Source organism: Anopheles arabiensis, chromosome 3 (genome assembly GCF_016920715.1).
Source record: "Anopheles arabiensis isolate DONGOLA chromosome 3, AaraD3, whole genome shotgun sequence".
In the NCBI taxonomy this organism is placed as follows: domain Eukaryota; kingdom Metazoa; phylum Arthropoda; class Insecta; order Diptera; family Culicidae; genus Anopheles; species Anopheles arabiensis.
Genome location: NC_053518.1, coordinates 50,062,273 through 50,083,582, shown reverse-complemented (window position 1 = coordinate 50,083,582; position 21,310 = coordinate 50,062,273). Strand labels below are relative to the sequence as shown.

At 40.5% G+C, this 21,310-nt stretch overlaps 1 protein-coding gene and 1 long non-coding RNA gene across 11 annotated transcripts in view; both read right to left on the bottom strand.

Moving 5' to 3' along the window:
* Window positions 1–7,254: 7,254 nt before the first annotated feature.
* Window positions 7,255–7,773, bottom strand: LOC120902432. The gene is made up of 2 exons (XR_005739413.1): window positions 7,617–7,773; window positions 7,255–7,542 (listed from the first exon to the last, which is right to left on the bottom strand). It is a non-coding gene; the product is annotated as an uncharacterized LOC120902432 (long non-coding RNA).
* Window positions 7,774–19,278: 11,505 nt separating this feature from the next.
* The window catches only part of LOC120900325 (golgin subfamily A member 6-like protein 22), a 35,547-nt gene continuing 33,515 nt past the window's right edge, over window positions 19,279–21,310 (bottom strand). For 7 of the 10 annotated variants that reach the window (XM_040307162.1, XM_040307164.1, XM_040307165.1 and 4 more), the window contains one exon: window positions 21,134–21,250. In XM_040307162.1, coding sequence (XP_040163096.1) covers window positions 21,160–21,250 — 91 coding nt within the window. In that variant the 3' untranslated portion in view covers window positions 21,134–21,159. Of the gene's footprint in view, window positions 21,251–21,310 lie in introns of all 10 variants that reach the window. The other 3 variants (XM_040307169.1, XM_040307160.1, XM_040307168.1) reach the window with 1 other exon arrangement.

Sequence of the window (21,310 nt, the reverse complement as noted above, 5' to 3'; positions counted from 1 at the left end):
GGTGCGCACTCCGGCTACAACATGGTGCACACTGGTGTTGTTGGATGTGGACAGGCCATAGTATCGGCGACGGCAGCTTTCTCAGTTACACTTCCGGGTGCAGTAACGACGGCCGATTGCACATGTGGCGGAAGCTTGTTCATCCAAAGGTCGGTGAGGAGCGTACCGGCCAACGTGTCGCTGGAGGCTCGGTGCATTTTGGCTAGCAGCTGGGATGGCTTGAGGTCCCCTAAGTCCATGCCGTATAGGAGACGATGGAGGCGGCTACGCTGGGATTCCCCGAAATGCTGAAGGATGTTCCGCTTGATGTAATCGTACCGTTCCGTCGCAGGTACATTATCGATTATCGGCTGGATCTCGTTATACACTCGAAGAGGAATTTGGGCCATCAATACGTGGTAGCGCTTATGGTCCATTTTGGCGGTGATTCCGGTCGCGGCGAAACAATGCTCCAGTGCACAAAAGTACGCAGGCAAATTGTGCAGGTCCATTTCGGGTACACTCAGTCGAACGGCTTGTGCTGCTTCCACTCGAGAATCACTTGCCGTTTCTGCTCCTGTCATGGCATTTGTTGCTTGGGGCGTGCCAGTTCTCTCCATGTTCACTGGGGGTGCATCGTGCGTTGTCGATTGGGGAGCGGGTTGACGTTCTGGACTATGTTGCATCATCTTTTATTCGCTTGCGAGCACGTGGTTTCACGAGAAGCGAGAACAAAAGAAGTGACGTGGTTGTCGGGAGTTGGGCTTACTTCAGCGAGACAAAAATGGGGGCTGTCAATGGCGTCGAACGTGCAAAATGGCGGCAGTCAACGGCTTTACAAGGAGCGCTTTCTTTTGTCCGGGCTGGAACGATGGCGTCGTTGCTCTTCCTTCTCTTTGGGGACGGCGATGTAACCCGCGGCTCGATCCTCTGTAGCGATGCTGGTTCACGATGCAAGGGAAATACGTCGGTGCGTTTGGAGAACAATGCACTCGGTGCGGGACACTCGCGACACTTACGCACACACGGGTGTGAAGAACACACGCGACGATTACGCACACACGGGCGTGAAGGACACACGCGACGATTACGCACACACGGGCGTGTAGGGCACTCGCGACGATTATGCACACGCGGGTGTGTAGGGCACTCGCGACACTTATGTACACGCAGGCGTGAAGGGCACTCGCGACACTTTTATGCACGCGCGGAAACTCGATCGAACACGGTTTTTGTCCTTTCGAAAAAAAAAGGCACGACACTCGGCGACGCTTGATACACACACTACACGTACCGATTTTACTCGCGGCGTTGACGGACCGGGGCGAACGGGAACCGCGCAGCGGGGAAAGGCGAAAGCGGGCCGATGATGAATCTGTCGATCGGGGAATCTCGGGAATCACGTCGGGGTCACCAGTTTTGGCTACCTCGTGGGTAGACCACTTTTTTATTTGGATTCCAAAGATGTCACAAAATACAATTTTTAGATCAAGCGTTACGCAGTTACGGGAGCACGTCCACTAGCGGATGAGAACGAAAAGAGAAGAGAGCGCGTGGTGGGAACGACGGCTTTTTATAATCTTTCAACGGGAAATAGTTTAGTCTGGCTAAGTTGGTAACTATTGCTCGAATTAGGGTGCTCGAATTAGGTTGCTCGAATTAGGTTGCTCGAATTAGGGTGCTTGAATTAAGGTGTTCGAATTAGGGTGCCCGAAACTTGGAGAAATCTCTCCTAAGAGAGCCTCATTGAGCACGAGCAGAAGCTCGCGCTGAATGGTGCTGAAGGCGCGGAGATAAAACTCTCTTGGTATTCCATCCGGACCAGGGGACTTCCGCGAAGCTGATCTTTTAATTGCATCGAGAAGCTCACAAGAAGTGATCTCGTCCATGCAATGATTGTTGGTTTCACAGTCCTCGGGAATAACGCGTGTGCTTGTGAATGTGTTGTCTGCAATTGTGTTGGGTGTATCGTGCGTCGTGTAAAGATTTCTAAAGAAGCCCTCAATATGAACATTTATTTCATGAGGCTCAGTTAAGTGCAAACCGTCATCTAATGTAAGCTTGTCGATCACCGTTCGCCTTTTCCTCTGCTCCTTTAACTGGAAAGTTGAAATACTTTCGCCACATAGACGTGTTTCGTTTATGCAGGCGAAGTCCTCAGAAAAACGCCTCTGGAGCAATAGCATTTTCCCTTTCATACGATTGATATTTACTAACTCACATGGTGTCGCCGACAGAAATGAACTAGGTGAATTCTAAAAATAGAAATGAACTAATTAGGATTAAGACTAGAACTAGGATGAATTCGGAAGTAGGATGAACTATAGCATAGGATTAGATAGGAAGGCCACGTCCACTTTATAGATTAGGACAGCTAGTGCGATTAGTAGTTTAAGTATTGTTAGTAATTAGGATGCGCGCGTAAAGTGCGTGGGCATAGAAGTCACATTAAAATAAGGGTGGGGGTATTCATCATAAGGACATAGGGCATAAGGAAACTAGGATTAGGAAAATTAGGATTAGGCATTGCTAGAGTAAGATAGCGGCGTAGAACGGCTACGCCGAATTGAATGAATAAAGTCAGTTCCGTTCTTCCCTAGGAACAGTGTAGCGTTTACTTACTCCGCTTGCATACGGGGTTGCGATTCCGTTACTGCAGACCTTTTATTGGGATTATTGCCCGGTTAAGGATACATGGGTCAGAAAGATATCGCTCGTATGCGGACTTCAACCTTTTGTCAAGGAGTTCATGATGCAAGCGGAAACTTTGGTAGCGTTCGTTTGTTTTCCACCGGAAAAACGATTTTATTTTAGGCTTCGCGAGCTCAACCCACCACTGCATCCACGAGCCGTAATTTCTTCGCTGTCGGGTCCAATAGTTCCACTTGCATTTGAACTCCCCCAGATTTTGTTCGGATAGCACGTGTGGTCTCAGTTGCCAATAGCCGTTGCTGCGCATACGACTCGGCGCGATTGGTAGGCAGAGACGAACGGTGAGAGCCTTGTGGTCCGAAAAGGAAAGGACATGCATACCGGTCGCTCTTAACTGTGTTTTCAGTGAGGAAGAAACATAACACCGATCGATACGTGATCCAGAACCACTGGTGACATAAAAAAACTCTACCGCGTATCCTCGGAGAGCCTCCCAGCTGTCACACAAACCCATGTTATTTACCGCGTTTCGCAAAGAAAGGCTGAAATTTCTTGCGCCCGTCACATCCTTCAATTCCAACACACAGTTGAAATCGCCCGCGAGAATAACATGATCACATGCATTCCGCAGATAGAATGGTAACGTTTGTTCGAAAAATTCCTCCCTCTCCGCTCTCCGCTGACTCCCTGATGGAGCGTAAACATTGCATAGGGTGGCATTACTCTCAAGCCGAAGATAAATTAGACGTGAATCCAAGCTGCGTTCAACATGAGAGAATTTTAGGTGGTCACGTAAAGCAATCGCCGTATATCTCTCTACCACGTTAACATTGCTAATAACATTGTATCCAGGAATCGAGAGATCTGCACAACACATTTCCTGAAGAAATATGATGTCCAGGTACATCGTCCGAATAAATGTCCTGAGGGCTTCTAATTTTGTCGCATTAGATATTGCATTAATGTTAATAGTTGCTAGATTATAGCTACCATTAACACCACGATTTGTTTTGTTTGTATCCATTGCGACAAAATTATAATCATGGTTGTGTAGTAGTTAGCCGCTTGGGAGGCCGACCAGGCTTGCGCTTGGTCACGCTCGTAAAGCTAAGTGTTGATGAACTTGAGGCGTCACTCTCGTTATCCGTCTCCGGAAATTGTTTGCGTTTTACCGCAAACTGTTCATCTAAGGAGCAGATGGGAAAGGAGGAGGAAGGAATTATGAGCGGTGCTTTGAACATTACCGCCGTCCAGTCCACTCTCATGTGTTCGTTTGCCGTGGCGGCTAGAACGGTGGCATCAGTAGCGGCAGCGGCAGCAGAAGCAGCAGGTGCAGCGGCAGGAGCAGCGGCAGGAGCAACAGCAGCAGCAGCGGCAGGAGCGGCGGCTAGAGTAGCGGCAGGAACAGCGGCAGGAGCGGCGGCAGGAGCGTCGGCAGGAGCGTTGGCGGCAGGAGCAGCGGCAGAGGCCGTGGCAGACGTAACTGCAGCATGCATACCAACCACCGTAGTGTTTGAAGCAGAATCATTAAAATTCGCTTTTCCTTGGGGTTGCTCTTCCCTGGCTTTTTTGTTCGGTTTCGGGCTTGACGGCCGAACGTTACCCAACGGTCAAAAGCCGAAGATTTTATATTGACCTTTCACTTTTTCTATCTGTCTCTCGCTCTAATTTGAGCGATTTTCCCCTGATGAGTGTCCCCGAGCCTCCTCGTGTGGTTGTTGTTGTTGGAAGTTGAAGCCGAAACCCCCTCGTGCGCTGCCAAAATCAGCGAAGAACGAAATCGAGTGGCTCAAGCGAAAGAACGAAAAAATGATGAACGAGTGTGCTGTGAGAATAACACACACGCACGCACAAGGCGACACCCGAAATCTGGTGCGATATCGGCTTTCAGTGGAGCAAGTACACACATGCACACATTTGACCATACCAGCGCTCTGTTCTAGTGCAGGTAGTTTTCTGCAGTCCACGGTGATACTACACACAGCCACGCACTTGGCGATACACGCTGTGTGGTGCGGTGCGGTGGACGTTCAGAATTCAGTGGTGCAAATACACACATGCACACACTTGGCGACACACGCTCTGCTGTGCGGTGAGGTTTGTGTTCTGTGTCCAGTGGTGCAAATATACACACACACGTACTTGGCTACACACGCAGTACGGCGCGGTTGGCTTGGCAGAAGCGCATACACACATTCACGCAGTAGGCTTTACTTTCAGTCCAGTGAGGTTGATGCTCGTGTGGTGTTTCAGCGCTTGGCGGATAAACCCCGTAAAAAACGGAGTTTTGTTTAATTTGAGGTAAGAAAAAGTGATTAAAATTATCAACCAACCCTTCTAATTAATATCATTTTTCTTCCATTTCATGTGTGTTTCACGGCGAACGAAGACATCAAAAACCTGTGGCTGTGTCGTAGTGTTGGAGCAGTGGCCCGTACAGTGCAGCGAGAAAAACCAGGAGCAACAGCGATGAGGAGCAGAAAGTGCTGTGCTGAATTTGTTTTTTTTCACTGTGCGAGTGTAAAAAGTGTTTTTTTTTTAATTATGTGCGTTGATTTAGAATTAAGTGCAGTGATTGTTGTGCAAGTGTTGTGTTTTTTTTGTATTCTATGTTGGTTCGATATTCAATAAATCGAATTACGATAGTATAATGGTGTGCACTGTATCATTTCGGAAAGAAATCCTGGCAAAAAAGGGGGAGGGGACTAATTAAACGAAGGTTCGTGCAGACCCCCGTTCGGGGTTTGCTTCGGCTTCGGGTTTGCTTCGGCTTCGGGACCCGACGGATCACTTGAATAATTTCGCCAACTCAAGTTCTTTTTCAAGCGCGTATTCAAGCGATCTCTGAGTGCTGGTGCCCGGTGGGTAGAAACCGGCACGATCGGGAAGACCAGTCGGTTAGCTATTTTTGATGCGCCTGCTGGACGTTGCGGTGCTGTGTTTTGAGCAGCACTTGACGAGGGCGGTGTTGTATTAGTAAGCGTAGTGATTCTTACTGTTGCAAACTATTGCAACAGCACGCTTTCTTTCGCCCGTAGTAGTATTAAGTATTAAATAACAAGCGTTTTCTTAAGCAGTCTTATATTATTTTATTATTGCGACGCTAAAAATCAATCGCTTGAATCGGGCTACCGCGAAAGAGTGGCCTTCGGTCATTGCCTTAGCCACGCTATTCGGGAGCCTTTGAGCGATCGGGAATATTCGGCTCGATCGGTACCCAACGGTCAAAAGCCGAAGATTTTATATTGACCTTTCACTTTTTCTATCTGTCTCTCGCTCTAATTTGAGCGATTTTCCCCTGATGAGTGTCCCCGAGCCTCCTCGTGTGGTTGTTGTTGTTGGAAGTTGAAGCCGAAACCCCCTCGTGCGCTGCCAAAATCAGCGAAGAACGAAATCGAGTGGCTCAAGCGAAAGAACGAAAAAATGATGAACGAGTGTGCTGTGAGAATAACACACACGCACGCACAAGGCGACACCCGAAATCTGGTGCGATACCGGCTTTCAGTGGAGCAAGTACACACATGCACACATTTGACCATACCAGCGCTCTGTTCTAGTGCAGGTAGTTTTCTGCAGTCCACGGTGATACTACACACAGCCACGCACTTGGCGATACACGCTGTGTGGTGCGGTGCGGTGGACGTTCAGAATTCAGTGGTGCAAATACACACATGCACACACTTGGCGACACACGCTCTGCTGTGCGGTGAGGTTTGTGTTCTGTGTCCAGTGGTGCAAATATACACACACACGTACTTGGCTACACACGCAGTACGGCGCGGTTGGCTTGGCAGAAGCGCATGCACACATTCACGCAGTAGGCTTTACTTTCAGTCCAGTGAGGTTGGTGCTCGTGTGGTGTTTCAGCGCTTGATGGTCAGCGAATAAACCCCGTAAAAAATGGAGTTTTGTTTAATTTGAGGTAAGTAAAAGTGATTAAAATTATCAACCAACATCCCCCTTCTAATTAATATCATTTTTCTTCCATTTCATTTGTGTTTCACGGCGAACGGAGACAACAAAAACCTGTGGCTGTGTCGTAGTGTTGGAGCAGTGGCCCGTACAGTGCAGCCAGAAAAACCAGGAGCAACAGCGATGAGGAGCAGAAAGTGCTGTGCTGAATTTGTTTTTTTCACTGTGCGAGTGTAAAAAGTGTTTTTTTTTAATTATGTGCGTTGATTTAGAATTAAGTGCAGTGATTGTTGTGCAAGTGTTGTGTTTTTTTTGTATTCTATGTTGGTTCGATATTCAATAAATCGAATTACGATAGTATAATGGTGTGCACTGTATCATTTCGGAAAGAAATCCTGGCAAAAAGGGGGAGGGACTAATTAAACGAAGGTTCGTGCAGACCCCCGTTCGGGTTTTGCTTTGGCTTCGGGTTTGCTTCGGCTTCGGGACCCGACGGATCACTTGAATAATTTCGCCAACTCAAGTTCTTTTCAAGCGCGTATTCAAGCGATCTCTGAGTGCTGGTGCCCGGTGGGTACCCACCGGGCACCAGCTCGGATCGCTTCGCGCAACAAGCGAAAAGAAACCCAGAACGGGGATCTGCACAACCTTCGTTTTAATAGCCCCCCCTTTTTGCCAGGATTTCTTTCCAAAATGATACAGTGCACAGAATTATATCACAACAATTCTATTTATTGAATTTAATACCATTAATCTAACAAGTTTCACAAAAATCAAAAACACATGCACTACGAACACTGAACTTAATTTCACATTAACGCACATTAATTCAACACACACTTTCCACACTCGCACAGTGAATAAAATCACAAAATCGTTACAACACTTTCAGCTCTTCCTCGCTGTTGCGCCTAGTTCCTTTCGCTACACTGTACGGGCCACCATTTCGAACACTACGACACAGCCACAGGCTTTGTTGTCTCCGTTCGCCGTGAAACACTCATGAAATGGAAGAAAAATGATATTAATTAGAAGGGGGATGTTGGTTGATAATTTTAATCACTTTTACTTACCTTAAATTAGAATGATCTCCATTTTTACGGGGTTTATCCGCTGACCACCAAGAGCTGCAACACCACACAAGCACCAACCTCACTGGACTGAAAGTAAAGCCTACTGCGTGAATGTGTGTATGCGCTTCTGCCAAGCCAACAGCGCCGTACTGCGTGTGTAGCCAAGTGCGTGTGTGTGTATTTGCACCACTGGACACAGAACACAAATCTCACCGCACAGCAGAGCGTGTGTCGCCAAGTGTATGCATGTGTGTATTTTCACCACTGAATTCTGAACGTCCACCACACAGCGTGTATCGCCAAGTGCGTGGCTGTGTGTAGTATCACCGTGGACTGCAGAAAACTGCCTGCACTAGAACAGAGCGCTGGTGTGGCCACATGTGTGCATGTGTGTGTGTACTTGCTCCACTGAAAGCCGGTATCGCACCAAATTTCGGGTGTCGCCTTGTGCGTGCGTGTGTGTTATTGTCACAGCACACTCGCTCATCATTTTTTTCGTTTTTTCGCTTGAGCCACTCGATTTCGTTCTTCGCTGATTTTGGCAGCGCACGAAGGGGGTTCGGTTTCAACTTCCAACAACAACAACCACACGAGGAGGCTCGGGGACACTCATCAGGGAAAATCGCTCAAATTAGAGCGAGAGACAGATAGAAAAAGTGAAAGGTCAATATAAAATCTTCGGCTTTTGACTGTTGGGTCGGCTTTTGACTGTTGGGTATTGGATGCTTCCCACACTACGCGTTTGTACCGCGCTCTGTTGGGAATCACGGTAGATAACTCCGACAGATCGAATCTAACGTTAATAATTATTAACACTTACCTTTCCTCTTCGTCCGCGTCCTTTAGTGTTAGTGCCTGCCACTGATGGTGAAGTTGTAACTTCTGTTGGTGTGGGAGTCTGCCGTACGGCTCCAGCGTATGATTTTTCGTTATTATTATTATTTTTATTATTATTATTATTAGTATTATTACTATTATTATTATTATTATTATTATTATTATTATTATTATTATTATTATTATTATTATTATTATTATTATTATTATTATTATTATTATTAGTATTATTACTATTATTATTATTATTATTATTATTATTATTATTATTATTATTATTATTATTATTATTATCATTATTTATTTATTTACGTTATCGGGCAATGGGCCTAAATAACAGATACAAATTCTTAATTAGTAAACAACTTAAACATAAATAAAACTAGCCCTTTACAACTGACGAAGGTGAGAAACAGGGATATGAAAATCTGCAGATGATTCAAGTCTATTGTAGCTGACACACATTTTAATTAAAGGGTCGTTAGCGCCAAATGAAGAAGATCGAAATGGGATCCTGATTAAAGACCTGCTTCTAAGATCCCTAGTAGGTGCAGAAAAACTGATCAGATTAAAAATTTCAGGAGCATCAATAATCCCATTTAATAATTTATGCATGAAAATACATTGAGCATTCTTTCTCCTGTGTTCTAAAGTTTCGAGACCAAATAACTGACACCTGACATGGTACGGGGGGCGTTGCATTTTGTTTGACCAAGGAAGACGATAAAACATAGCGCGTGTCGCCTTTTTCTGAACTTTTTCTATCATGTCTATATAGGTCACTTGGTTTGGAACACCAAACAACGCAAGCAAATTCTAGTATAGGACGGACTAGGGCACAGTATAACGATTTAAGACAGAAAGGATCTTTAAAGTCGGAAGAAGCACGTAGAATAAAACCTAACATATTTAATGCTTTTGAGACGATTGTGTGGAAATGGCACGATAATATAAGTTTACTGTCTAACATTATTCCTAAATCACGAGCTACAGATGACCGTGGCACACTGTCTTGACATATTTTGTAATTAAAAGTTATTGGAATCCTTTTCTTAGAGAAATTTGTACATTTTTGTACATTCACAAACATTTCGTTATCATGGCACCACGTCAAAAAACGGTTTGTGAAATCTTGAAGTATTTCGCAGTGATTTGAATTTTCAACAGCAAGGAACATCTTAAGATCGTCTGCATATAGTAAAACATTGACGTTGGGAACAGCAAACACAATATCGTTAATAAATATAATAAATAATAATGGCCCTAATATGCTTCCTTGTGGAACACCAGAAAAGTTACAGAAAGGGTCAGAAAAAGTTTTTCTAATTTTTACATTAATGCAACGGTTCATTAGGTAGCTTTCTAACCATGCTAAAAAATTTGAGTGTACACCATATTTTAATAATTTAGCAAGCAATAAGTAGTGGTTGACCTTGTCAAATGCAGCGCAGAAGTCGGTATAAATGACATCAACCTGGAGGCTCTTGTCAATATTGGAGTAGCAAAATTGAAGCTAATGAAGCAGGTTAGTTTCAATCGAACATTTAGGCATGAAGCCGTGTTGCATAACAGATATAATAGGCAGGAAAGCGTCGGAGATGTGGCGGAACATAACTTTTTCAAACAGCTTACTACAAGCACATAACATAGAGATTCCGCGATAATTACATATATCAGATTTGTCTCCTTTTTTAAAGGCAGGAAACATGTAAGAAGATTGCATATTTGCGGGAAGCATTTCGACTGTAAGGATTTGTTGAAAAGTTGAGTCAGAATAGGCAAAAGAGCAGCCTTACAGTAGTGATGGGTAACCGGAATCGCACCCACTGCTCGGAATCGCTTCCGAGCATTGCTACTCCGGCTCCGATTCCGAAAAATTCAAACCGTCGATTTCGCCCGGAGCCGTCCGGAGCCGTTCGGAGCCGTCGGAGCCGTCCGGAGCCGTCCGGAGTCGTCGGAGCCGTCCGGAGCCATCGGAGCCGTCGGAGCCGTCGGAGCCGTCCGGAGCCGCTAGTCGGCAGCTTTGACCGTCGGAGCCGTCCGGAGCCGTCGGAGCCGTCCGGAGCCGTCGGAGCCGTTGGAGCCGTCGAAGCCGCTAGTCGGCAGCTGGAGCCGGTCGGAGCCGTCGTAGTCGTTGGAGCCGACGGAGCCAGTAGCGGGTTTATAGTCTCGGGGGCCCTAAGCAGTAAGAGTTGTTGAGGCCCCTTTGTACATGATTACCGGGGGTACTCGGCATCCGTCTTTGATTATGTAACATTTTAACTTAAATTTTGATGCTGCCGGGGGGGGGGGGGGGGGTGCTTATGGTTCGTCTAGCGCGGGGCCCCAACGTCCATAACCCTCGGGGCCCTCCTTGCTAATACAGTGCCATATTCTATCAACTGTTATGGATTATGTACTAAAGATTCCGGGGCCCCCCGCAATTGCTTACTTTGCTTACCGTTAAATACGCCACTGGACGGAGCCGTCGTAGTTGTTGGAGCCAACGGAACCGGTTGGAGACGTTGGGGCCGTCGGTGCCGTCGAAGCTGACGGAGCCAGTTCAAGCCGTCGGTGTCGTTGTAATAGTTGGAAGTATTCTGAAGCGCTTTAATTTCCCGATATCAGCAATGATTTCATTATAAAAAACAGCTTACGAGTAAAAAGGAGTCTTCTTCATTTATTGCTCTGAAGTTTTTTTGTATTTTTTTAAACAATAAAGTCAAAAACAATTGTTTGCTCCGTATATATATATATACAAGATGGACGGATGATTGATAGTTACATTCTTTGTCTTGTCCATGTGCCATCATGTTATTCGGTAAAAAACAAGTGCGGCCTAAACCATACACGTTAGTCGATGTAAAGAACCGTGTGTAAACTGCCATAATTACACTCGTCTGCCTCGTTGTTTCGTATTTTATCAAACCCACCTCCCGTCATAGTTCTATTGCTCCTTGACCTCCTAATTTGATTTTTTTCTCCTATATATATACCGAGCAAACAATTATTTTTGGCTTTATTTTTGAAAAAAAAAAACACAAAAAAACTTCATATCAATTAATGAAAAAGACTCTTTTTTTACTCGTAAGCTGTTTTTTAAAATAAAATTATCACTAATATCGGGAAATTAAAGCGCTTCAGAATGCTTCCGACTATTACAACTACTCCGACGGCTCCAACTGGCTCCAACTGGCTCCAACTGGCCCCAACGGCTCCAACCGGCTCCGTCGGCTCCAACCGGCTTCAACCGGCTCCAACCGGCTCCGTCGGCTCCAACTGCTACGACGGCTACGATGGCTCCGACGGCTCCGACGGCTCCAACGGCTTCAACGGCTCCAACGGCTCCAACAGCTCCAACGGCTCCGACGGCTCCGGACGGCTCCGACGGCTCCGACGGCTGCGGACGGCTCCGGCTGCCGAATAGCGGCTCCGGACGGCTCCTGACGGCTCCGACGGCTCCGACGACTCCGGACGGCTCCGGCTGCCGACTAGCGGCTCCGAACGGCTCCGAACGGCTCCGGACGGCTCCGACGGCTTCGACGGCTCCGGACGGCTCCGGCTGCCGACTAGCGGCTCCGGACGGCTCCGAACGGCTTCGGACAGCTCCGGACGGCTCCGGACGGCTCCGAACGGCTCCGAACGGCTCCAGACGGCTCCGAGGTCGGAGTTTTGCACCTACCTTCCGGAACCGCTTCCAATTTTGGCGGAGTCATTCGGAAGCGATTCCGGATTTTTGTTGAATTTACCGATCACTAATACATTGCAGAATATACAACTATGATTTTTTAATTTTCTATTATTTGAAATTCTATAAATTTATTTAAATTTAATTAAATTTAATTAAATTAAATTTAAATTAATGATTTTGTTAGGGCCGGTCTGGTGGTACAGTCGTCAACTCGTACGACTTAACAACATGCCCGGTATGGGTTCAAGCCCGGAATAAACCGTGCCCCCATACGTAGGACTGACTATCCTGCTATGCTAACAATAAGTCACTGAAAGCCAAGCTCACTTAACTAGTGGGTACAGGCAGACCTTGACCGATTATTATGAGGTACAGTGGAATGCCGTTTATCCGGGTACCTTTTATCCGATTGTCCATTTATCCGTGCTGTTGAGAAGTGACAGATCAATACAAAGGAGACATTGCGTTCTGAGGATAATATTTTTAAAAAAGTCATAATAGTTATAACAAAAAAAATCATGGAAAATTTCAAATATTTTCATTACAAAAATTAATAAAAACTTTGTGCTTTGTATCAAAACATAATATAAATTTAAAAAAAAAAATCAATCGATAAAATATATTATTTGACTCATTACAGAATTCTCGAAAACCCTGTATCCGTGTTATTCGCATATCCGGGCGAAGTCGAGTCGATGAGCCCAGATAAACGGCGCTCCACTGTATTATTGTTTCTCAATGCATGGTTTTTCATTTGATAGAACAAAAGTATCAACTATTATGACAAACGCATCAGATGATAGCACAACCGCTTCAGATGAAAAGAAAAAATGTTCATGCATATGACAACCGTCGCAGATGATAGCACAATTGTATCACTAGATATTACAATTGTTTCGACGCTACCAGCAAAATACGGGCAGCGGTATGACTCGTGTGCGTGGTCCTAGTCGATTTATTATTTTTAAAGAATTCCTATTTGATTAAATAATTTATTTGTTTGTAATTATTATTTATTATGTTGTTTATTTTGATAAATGTTTATATATTCAAAACATAAACATAGTGTTCCATTTTTTCATCCCAAACGTAGTAACGAGTCAGCGAGTTTGTTTTGTTGACATTACGGTTTCAACAGTTTTTATTTCTTTTTAACTATGTTTGCACACATAATGTTTAGGTTCGAGATGGATGTTGTTTATCTTGTTCTGATAATTTAATACAATAACATTTAACAAAGTGTGGATATTGAACCGATTTGTACGCAATCGTTACGAGTTTTCTGTGTGTTTAAATTACTTTGTTTATAGTTTCGTTCCGACCGTTTATGTAGTAAAGTGCTAATAAATTATTACAGCAGGTTCCTAGTTTGTTTTCAAAGGGTATGGACAGTCATCTTTCTTTGAACTATAAGCTTTTGTATAATGTTATTTCGTTTTGGAAAAATGCACCATCTCAACAGATCGAGATTATGAACCGTTTTGTTACTTGTTTCGAATTTGTTATTTTGTACTAAGCTATACATTATTTAGATGGTTTACATATTAACGTGATTATGTATGTTTATTAGGTAGATACTTATAACGGCGGCAATATTTGTCATTATCCTACACATCTTGTTAGATAAGTTATGACTAGTTTTATTAATCAGCGTAATCATAACGATAATCATGATTATTACATAACTTTTGCCTGACTAATCTATCGCGATATTATACTATTTTTCGCTCTATATTTTCGCATCATTACCGATATAAGAGCTATTGTATCCATTTTTGTATTTCACTTGTTTTGCGTATAATTTGAAAAAAAGGACCATTTTTGTTCGTTTTTGCCGTGCGGCACTGAGTTTAAGTTGATAATGGGTTCTTGTTTTGTTAAGATTTAACTGTGCTCAATAATTTCAAAGATATGTAAATGAGAAAAGCGCTCGCGTAAACGTTTCGTTTACCTTGGTTTATTTTTATGCATCTGTGCTGTGGTAGCTGTTACGTTTTGTAATAGTCGGATGCAACAAAGTGCAATACTATCTGAACTGCTATACATTGCCAGCCGGATACGATCGTCTACAGTCATATGCATAATATTGGGTAGTATTATGAATTGTAATGCCATTTATTTTGGGTAAACTATATTTACGTTACAGGAGGATGTATTTAATTATAAGTAACAAAAAACCGGTGGTAGTGCAACATTATGCACCATGACCTAGTCAAAGAGTAGAATTGTGAGAAAGTAAATAAAATATAGTGAATACATAGCTAAATAAAAATGGACGACCAGGTCTGGGTTTTTGCAGAATATAACAATATAACTCCTATTTACAATAAACCGAACTATCTGCCTGCAATGAGTTACTTTTGGGTTACATATGAGTATCACCAACTACGAAAACTTCATTAGTGATGCCACAGAAAAGGAATATTTAGTATTCAATATAGCTCAAACGTTTATTATTCTAGGTATTATTTATAATCCCGTATCTTTCTTGATATCCCAGCTTTTCATTCATTTTCAGGATGTGTTATTTTCCTAACCCAGCTCTTCATGGCCGACGGCCTTCTGGACGCCCGTTAACACTTATAGTGCAAACCATTTTTGTTTATGTTTCCGTGGGAGCCAAGCACTTTTTTTTTACATGTTTGATGGCTATCATATGTGATTGTGTAATTGAATATAAACAAACTAAAAAATGATGAAAATAATGATTTCTAATACAATTTCGGTTGATTTATTATTGTGTTTTCATTGTTTTGCTTTATTTTGATCATTGAATCGACAAAACAACAGTTTAATGTTATGTATAGATTCGTTCTCAACAAGATACTTCATTGAATAGCGACCATGTAAACAACGTATGTTGACATTTAGATATTTTTTTAAATATTATCAATATAATAATAATATAATTAATTATATCATATACTACTACTTATTAAACTGAACTATTTGAAAACTGATATTAGAATTAAAATATAAGTGAGTATACTATATTGATGAAAGAAATTGTTATTTTGGGTATCGATGAATTATTCTATATAAATGAAAATAACAAACAAAAATACAAAAACCGTATACATTACAAAGTTATTTATCATTTTGTTGATCTTTTTGCAAAATCCCATGATCATACACCTGATCTATTAAAATATCTTAAGATTTGAAGTCAGTTATTCCTGACTGTCATATATGATAAGATGGCACCCTAGAAAACATTACTGATAGCCAGTACAATACAATAGTCATGGTTAGTGCCAATCACTCAAAGTGTTAATCTTATTCGTATGCGATTGCGCAGTACAGGTCGAGAATGCTATACATCTGTAGTATCGCTCCTGATAATCGATCATTTCGCTAAAATTGAGATTTGTGTTTGTGGGGCCAGTCTCGTAGTACCGTCATCAATTCGTACAACTTAACAACACGCCCATCATAAGTTCAAGCCCCGAATGGACCATGTCCCCATACGTAGGACTTGATTATCTTGCTATGGTAATCAATGAGTCACTAAAAGCCAAAGCCCATTAGTGGTATATGCAGGCCTTGACCGACAACGGTTGTTGTGCCAAAGAAGGAGAAGTTTTCATATCCGCCACTACAATCTTTACATCAATTGAACTGAGGAAAAACAAAAAAAAATGCTCCCACGACGAAGATCGCTTAGGTGACGAACAACGGAGGAATGGCAAGTCAGATGAAAGAGCAACAACTGCAGCCGCAATCACGCATTCACGCAATACGCAAAAACAGTTGCTTTTCCACTCACGATTCCCCATTTATGGGGCCTGCTACGAAAAACGACGACACTTAGTACAGCCTATGGCTCAGAGTACGGGTTTTGAGGAAAAAACAGCAATACTGATGGGTTTACACAGCAGCAACAATAGCAACAGGGGGTTGACAGCCTAAATGGGGACGACTTCGACTCCGAGTAGTTTGGATTTTGCCGGAGGTGGATCGGAGTCATGGTTGCGCTCCAAAGAGCACATCACTACTACACATTCAATGCAGCGGTATGCGCTGGGCAGGGGGATTCTAAATTCTGCATCGTTAGATAAATCCCTTTAGAAGGTTCTCTACTCGTTAACCGAAAATGTTTTATTTCCAGAGTCAGTCAGTCATCTTTTACTACATCTTTATCTTTATTAAGATGTACTACATCTACATCTAGTACATATTTCACAGTTTGTCATCTGGTTACTTTTGTATGTCTCCTTGGAGACTTATAGTAATTGCATTTCATTGTATATAGCAATATTACCAACAATAGGTGTAGAGCATTGCTCGCGTAAATTGCAAAATGGAAAAGTTCATCCGGATTTTCAGAAACATAATTTTCGACGTAAGATCATCCTCATAATGTTAATTTAACTCATTGTTGGCAAATCGTTCAGTTTATCCACTGATACACGTTGTTGTGAGCTAGGATTAAATCTAATACAACAATAGTAGTTGTACATGTGGCTACCTTTGTTTTCATTGCAGTACAATACCTCAGTTCTACGAGCGGCAGTTGCTACGTCGCAGTTAGTCATGGGGTGTTAGTGTGTGCACAATATTAATAGTATCAGTGACATTATTATTAAATTACATTAAAAGCAGTATTTTTAACAGTTAGGAATAGTAGAAGTATTAGCGAGTGCTTTCGTAGTGATAGAAATACACGAGAGATGAATAACTTTCGAGTGCACTACTCGGATTTAAGTGCTCGAGCCATAGATTTGTGACAAAAAGATTTGACGCTCACCTTTTCTCAAAATGGTCCTTTCCACTAGATTTGCAACAAGATGTGGCGTAATGGATTAAATATCAACAGAGATATATTCTAACAATATTAAGTCAAATTCTTATATTGCGATTCATTGTGGTTTAGGAATTGGGATATAAAATATAAATTTTCCTATGTTTCTAGATTACCAGTTATCGAGTTTGATTCCGTGATATTTCGAATCACTGCTTGATCGATCAAAGCAAAATTGATGAATGCATTTCAAAAACAACATATGTTTATACTTGTGAGTTGTAGTCTTAGAACATTAGGAGGCCAGCTCCTAGCAGTAGTAATCTAGTAAACTGTTAAAGATTGCTTGATGAACGAAACTTAGGTTATATTAATATTGAATTGTAAAGTTGTGTATCTTGATATATATATTTATATATATATATATATATATATATATATATATATATATATATATATATATATATATATATATATATATATATATATATATATATATATATATATATATATATATATATATATATATATATATATTGACTTCTATCATGGTTAAGGAGTATGATAATAAGTTGATACAGAATAAAAAGGTTTTATTTCTGTGGCAGCAACATCACAGTATGACTTCGAATAATAATAATGATAATAATTCGAATAATAACAAGAAGAAAATTATTGCAAAATGAATTAGCAACTGATATGATTGTCGTTGCACGTACTATTGGATACAGATAATACGAACAGTATGTATTTAAAAACGAATATCTACGTATTATGTTTATAATGCAATGAATGATTGAGGATTTTTTACGAGACATGCACTTCTCCGTTTTTACCTGTGTTTATATTGAAAAGAATATCGAATCGAAAATATCTAATTAATGGCTTGCTAGGGCAATTGGCATGTTTATTTTTGTACAAATTTGTTGTTTTCTTAATATTTAGCAGATTTTAGAGAAAAAGATTTATTAAGAATAAAAAGAAATTTTAAATTTGAAATTTAAGACTCACTTTAATTCAAAACCAAGCAGTGATGAATTTAATACAAAATGAAACAATAACTCAACAAAGTCAACGTGAATAAGGCACTTGAAGAAAACTTGAATTGAATATGGGAATCAATCGAACTGAGCATAGAAGAATATGAACTTATGCTATTGCACAAAAAAGCTTGTTAAGGAATTGTGTTCAACAATACCAAATGTTAAAAAAACAACAATCAGGCTTTTTCTATTTTTCAGCCAAGGAGCTGAAATTTCAGCTTGTCAGTGGATAGTATTCATCATTCATATCCTTGTGGCAATTGCTTTCTGCCATTTTGAATTTCAACAATTGTGTACAAACAAAGATGCATTTAAAATTTATTTTTTTATATTTTTCTGTTTGAAATGAGTTATAGTACTTTTATTTCACTTAAACTAATCAATCCAAACAAGTTTTAAACTTTCTTGATCCACGATTTATCCTCCAGCAAAAAAAATCAATAGTTTATGAGGTTGAAGCGGCGTTTGTTACATATTTTTCAGTCTGACATAATTCAGACCGAAATACTGAGGCTAGTTTTGCGTGTGGTTTTGTATGGTGTGTTGACATAATTTCAGCCACCAAGTGCCAAACTCCATATAAAACTGCTGGATGATATCGTAAACGCCCCCAATGTCTGTCTGAATATAATAATATGAATTGGATTTACCATTGTTGATAAAAATAATGATTAGTTTTTGTTTACATCCAACACAATTATCAATTGCGGAAATATACAATGAGAAAAAAATGGGTTCAGTCTTCGGCCAGTACCTAGGCTATTATAAGAGAACAGGTGGTGGAATACCCGTTCTGACTGCTGGCAATTGCCAAACACGCGTGAGGGTTTTCTCAGGTTTGAATAAGCAGTCATTAAACTTACACTTCTTAATAACATTTGAATAATATTGATCTAACAGATCTAACGACTAAATCAGTCGTTTCGTTTCATTTGTCAAAAACTTAATATTGTTTTCGGCGGATTTTGAAAATGTTTGAGGTTTGAAGTAGACACTCTCGCTAGTTCAAGAACTCGCACGTCAAGAGGGAGTTTTTCAAAATGCCTTGTATTCAACCAGCTGGTCTTCTATAATAGCCTTGATTCATACTGCAAACATGTTTTAGGTAACTTCACATTTGGGATTTTGTTTGTGTTTTAATACTTCCATGCGCATAAATTGGTTCAATTATGCAGACGTTTTACAGTCTAAGATGACAATTTGGAGCAAGTCCCTACTCGTTTAATTTACATGTGTGAAAAGTCATGTACTTTTTTTTAGAGCATTGAATTAGTATTTGAAGATTTTTGTAATAATATATGTAAATATGTCTGCAATACTGACTTTTCGGACCGTTCCTCCTGAATAAAAAAAATGTAACTCGGCTATGAAGACAGTTCGTTCAATACAATATTTACAAGGGACTATCGGATAAAATTATACAGATAGAAAATTGCGTACAAAAAGATTTGCGTGTAAAAGATGTTTGATGACGTGATTATAGAATATGCAAAATGATCTTCCGATTATTTGGCATGTAAAATAAAAAAATATTGTTTTGTTGCTTTCGTTCAAAGAACATCGCAATTTTTATCCAACATGTTTATATTTTTATCTATTTGAATATGTGTGTTGGTTAAAAAATCCTCTACTATTTCGGTTCTTTTTTTGTAAACTTTTAACATATAATAAAACTGCATACTAAATAATAAATAAAGTGTTTAAATAATTTTATTCACTACTAACTTTAACTTTTACGATAAGTTTTACCATAACGATCGAACACAAACTCTGCATTTTAGAACCGTTTCGATTAGTGAAATGCCCAGAAAGAAAAACTTGAAACTAGTTCTACGCACAATATTGATAATTAAAATACAATATAAAAAAAAAACAGTAGACTATTGTATACTAACCATCGATTTTGTTACAGATAGTGGTAGCGTATAATATCAGTTATAGATTTAATATCGTGCATATGTTTGTTTTTTAGCAGTGTACAAGACCTACTAACGATTTGGTCCTGATTTTCTAGAAAGCGTTAGATAGTTTTACTTCGTCTGAAGCTGAAGGGTATTATTAATTGGACACAGTTAAACAATAGGTATAGTGCACGATTTTGTTGGACCGACAATGTCGAGCGAATGCGATGTGGTACAAATAGCGATTACACACTTGCCTTTGAATTCTATTATTGTCTATTGTGTGTGATTTTGTGTGTAGTTTTTGTTTACATGCTTTGTTTCTTATTTAATGTATCGTACAATACATAGGTGCGTAGAATATTACATAACTAATTGATTTGTATTTTACTGCCATGTAATTTGATAATACATATTAAACATTTACGGTGGCTCAGAACTGGTCGCTCATGATTTTGCTTACAAGAGTGTAGTTTCTCTCTATGCTAGGATCATTAAACTAAGTACTGCTTCATTCAAATGTATTCTCTGTAACGATAGTTAGGAAGTGTAAACTCCTTTTTAGCTGGTTCGCAACTCAACAGCGCTGTGTCGTATCGTAATTTGAAATTGCTCTTCATTTCTCATCCATGGTCTATTGATGAAGAGTAATAATATTGCACATGATATTTTTTGGTTGTCAAAAATCACTCTTGCAAAGGGTTCTTGTTTTATTTTATATAATAATAAATGGCAGCAAGTGTTCATCTGGTTTGCTAAATATATTTTAGTGATCGCTACTTGCGTTTTATTGTTTAATCTCCTAGTTCAATCAACCCTTAATTTGGCTGTCTGGATACTTTACAGAATTATTGCTTATGATAAAGTGGGAGAAGTGGCTTAGATACTAGCCAAGATTTAACAGAACTACTAAGATTTAACAAAAATGTCTATTTTGGTTGTTGTCATTGATGTCTAACGTATGGATGGGATTTGTATTCCAAATTATTTGTTACATGGCTTTAAATTTTACCAAAACGCGTAACGATAACAGAACCAGCGTTACATATGTTTCTATGTTGGTTGTTCTCTGACCATTCTTACTGTACAGTTTGTTTACGAAATCACATTTAGTGAATCCAACATAACAAATAAATTACCAACCATAAGGTTGTAAAACTACTTACCATTCTCAATTGAAGCTAGCAGCAACCCATTTAGGTTCTCTTAAAGAAATTACTACTAATAGTTGTACTCTCATTACGATATTGTAGTTGTTTTTTTGTTTCTAGTCGCATTTAAGTAAGACCCAGTTATTGGTGTAATAAAAATTAAAGTACACCAATCACTAATCCAAAAAAGCAAACCCATTTTAGAAGAAGCTCTTGAGGAAACCTGCTGGTCCCGCATCTTGTGGCTGTGCTTGTGCTGTTTTCAATTTTGCTTGAGCATTTTTTAAGGCCCTGTGAACAAATTGACATTTCAGTGACCGGTTCGATATTAAATCTGTTTGGTAACAAATA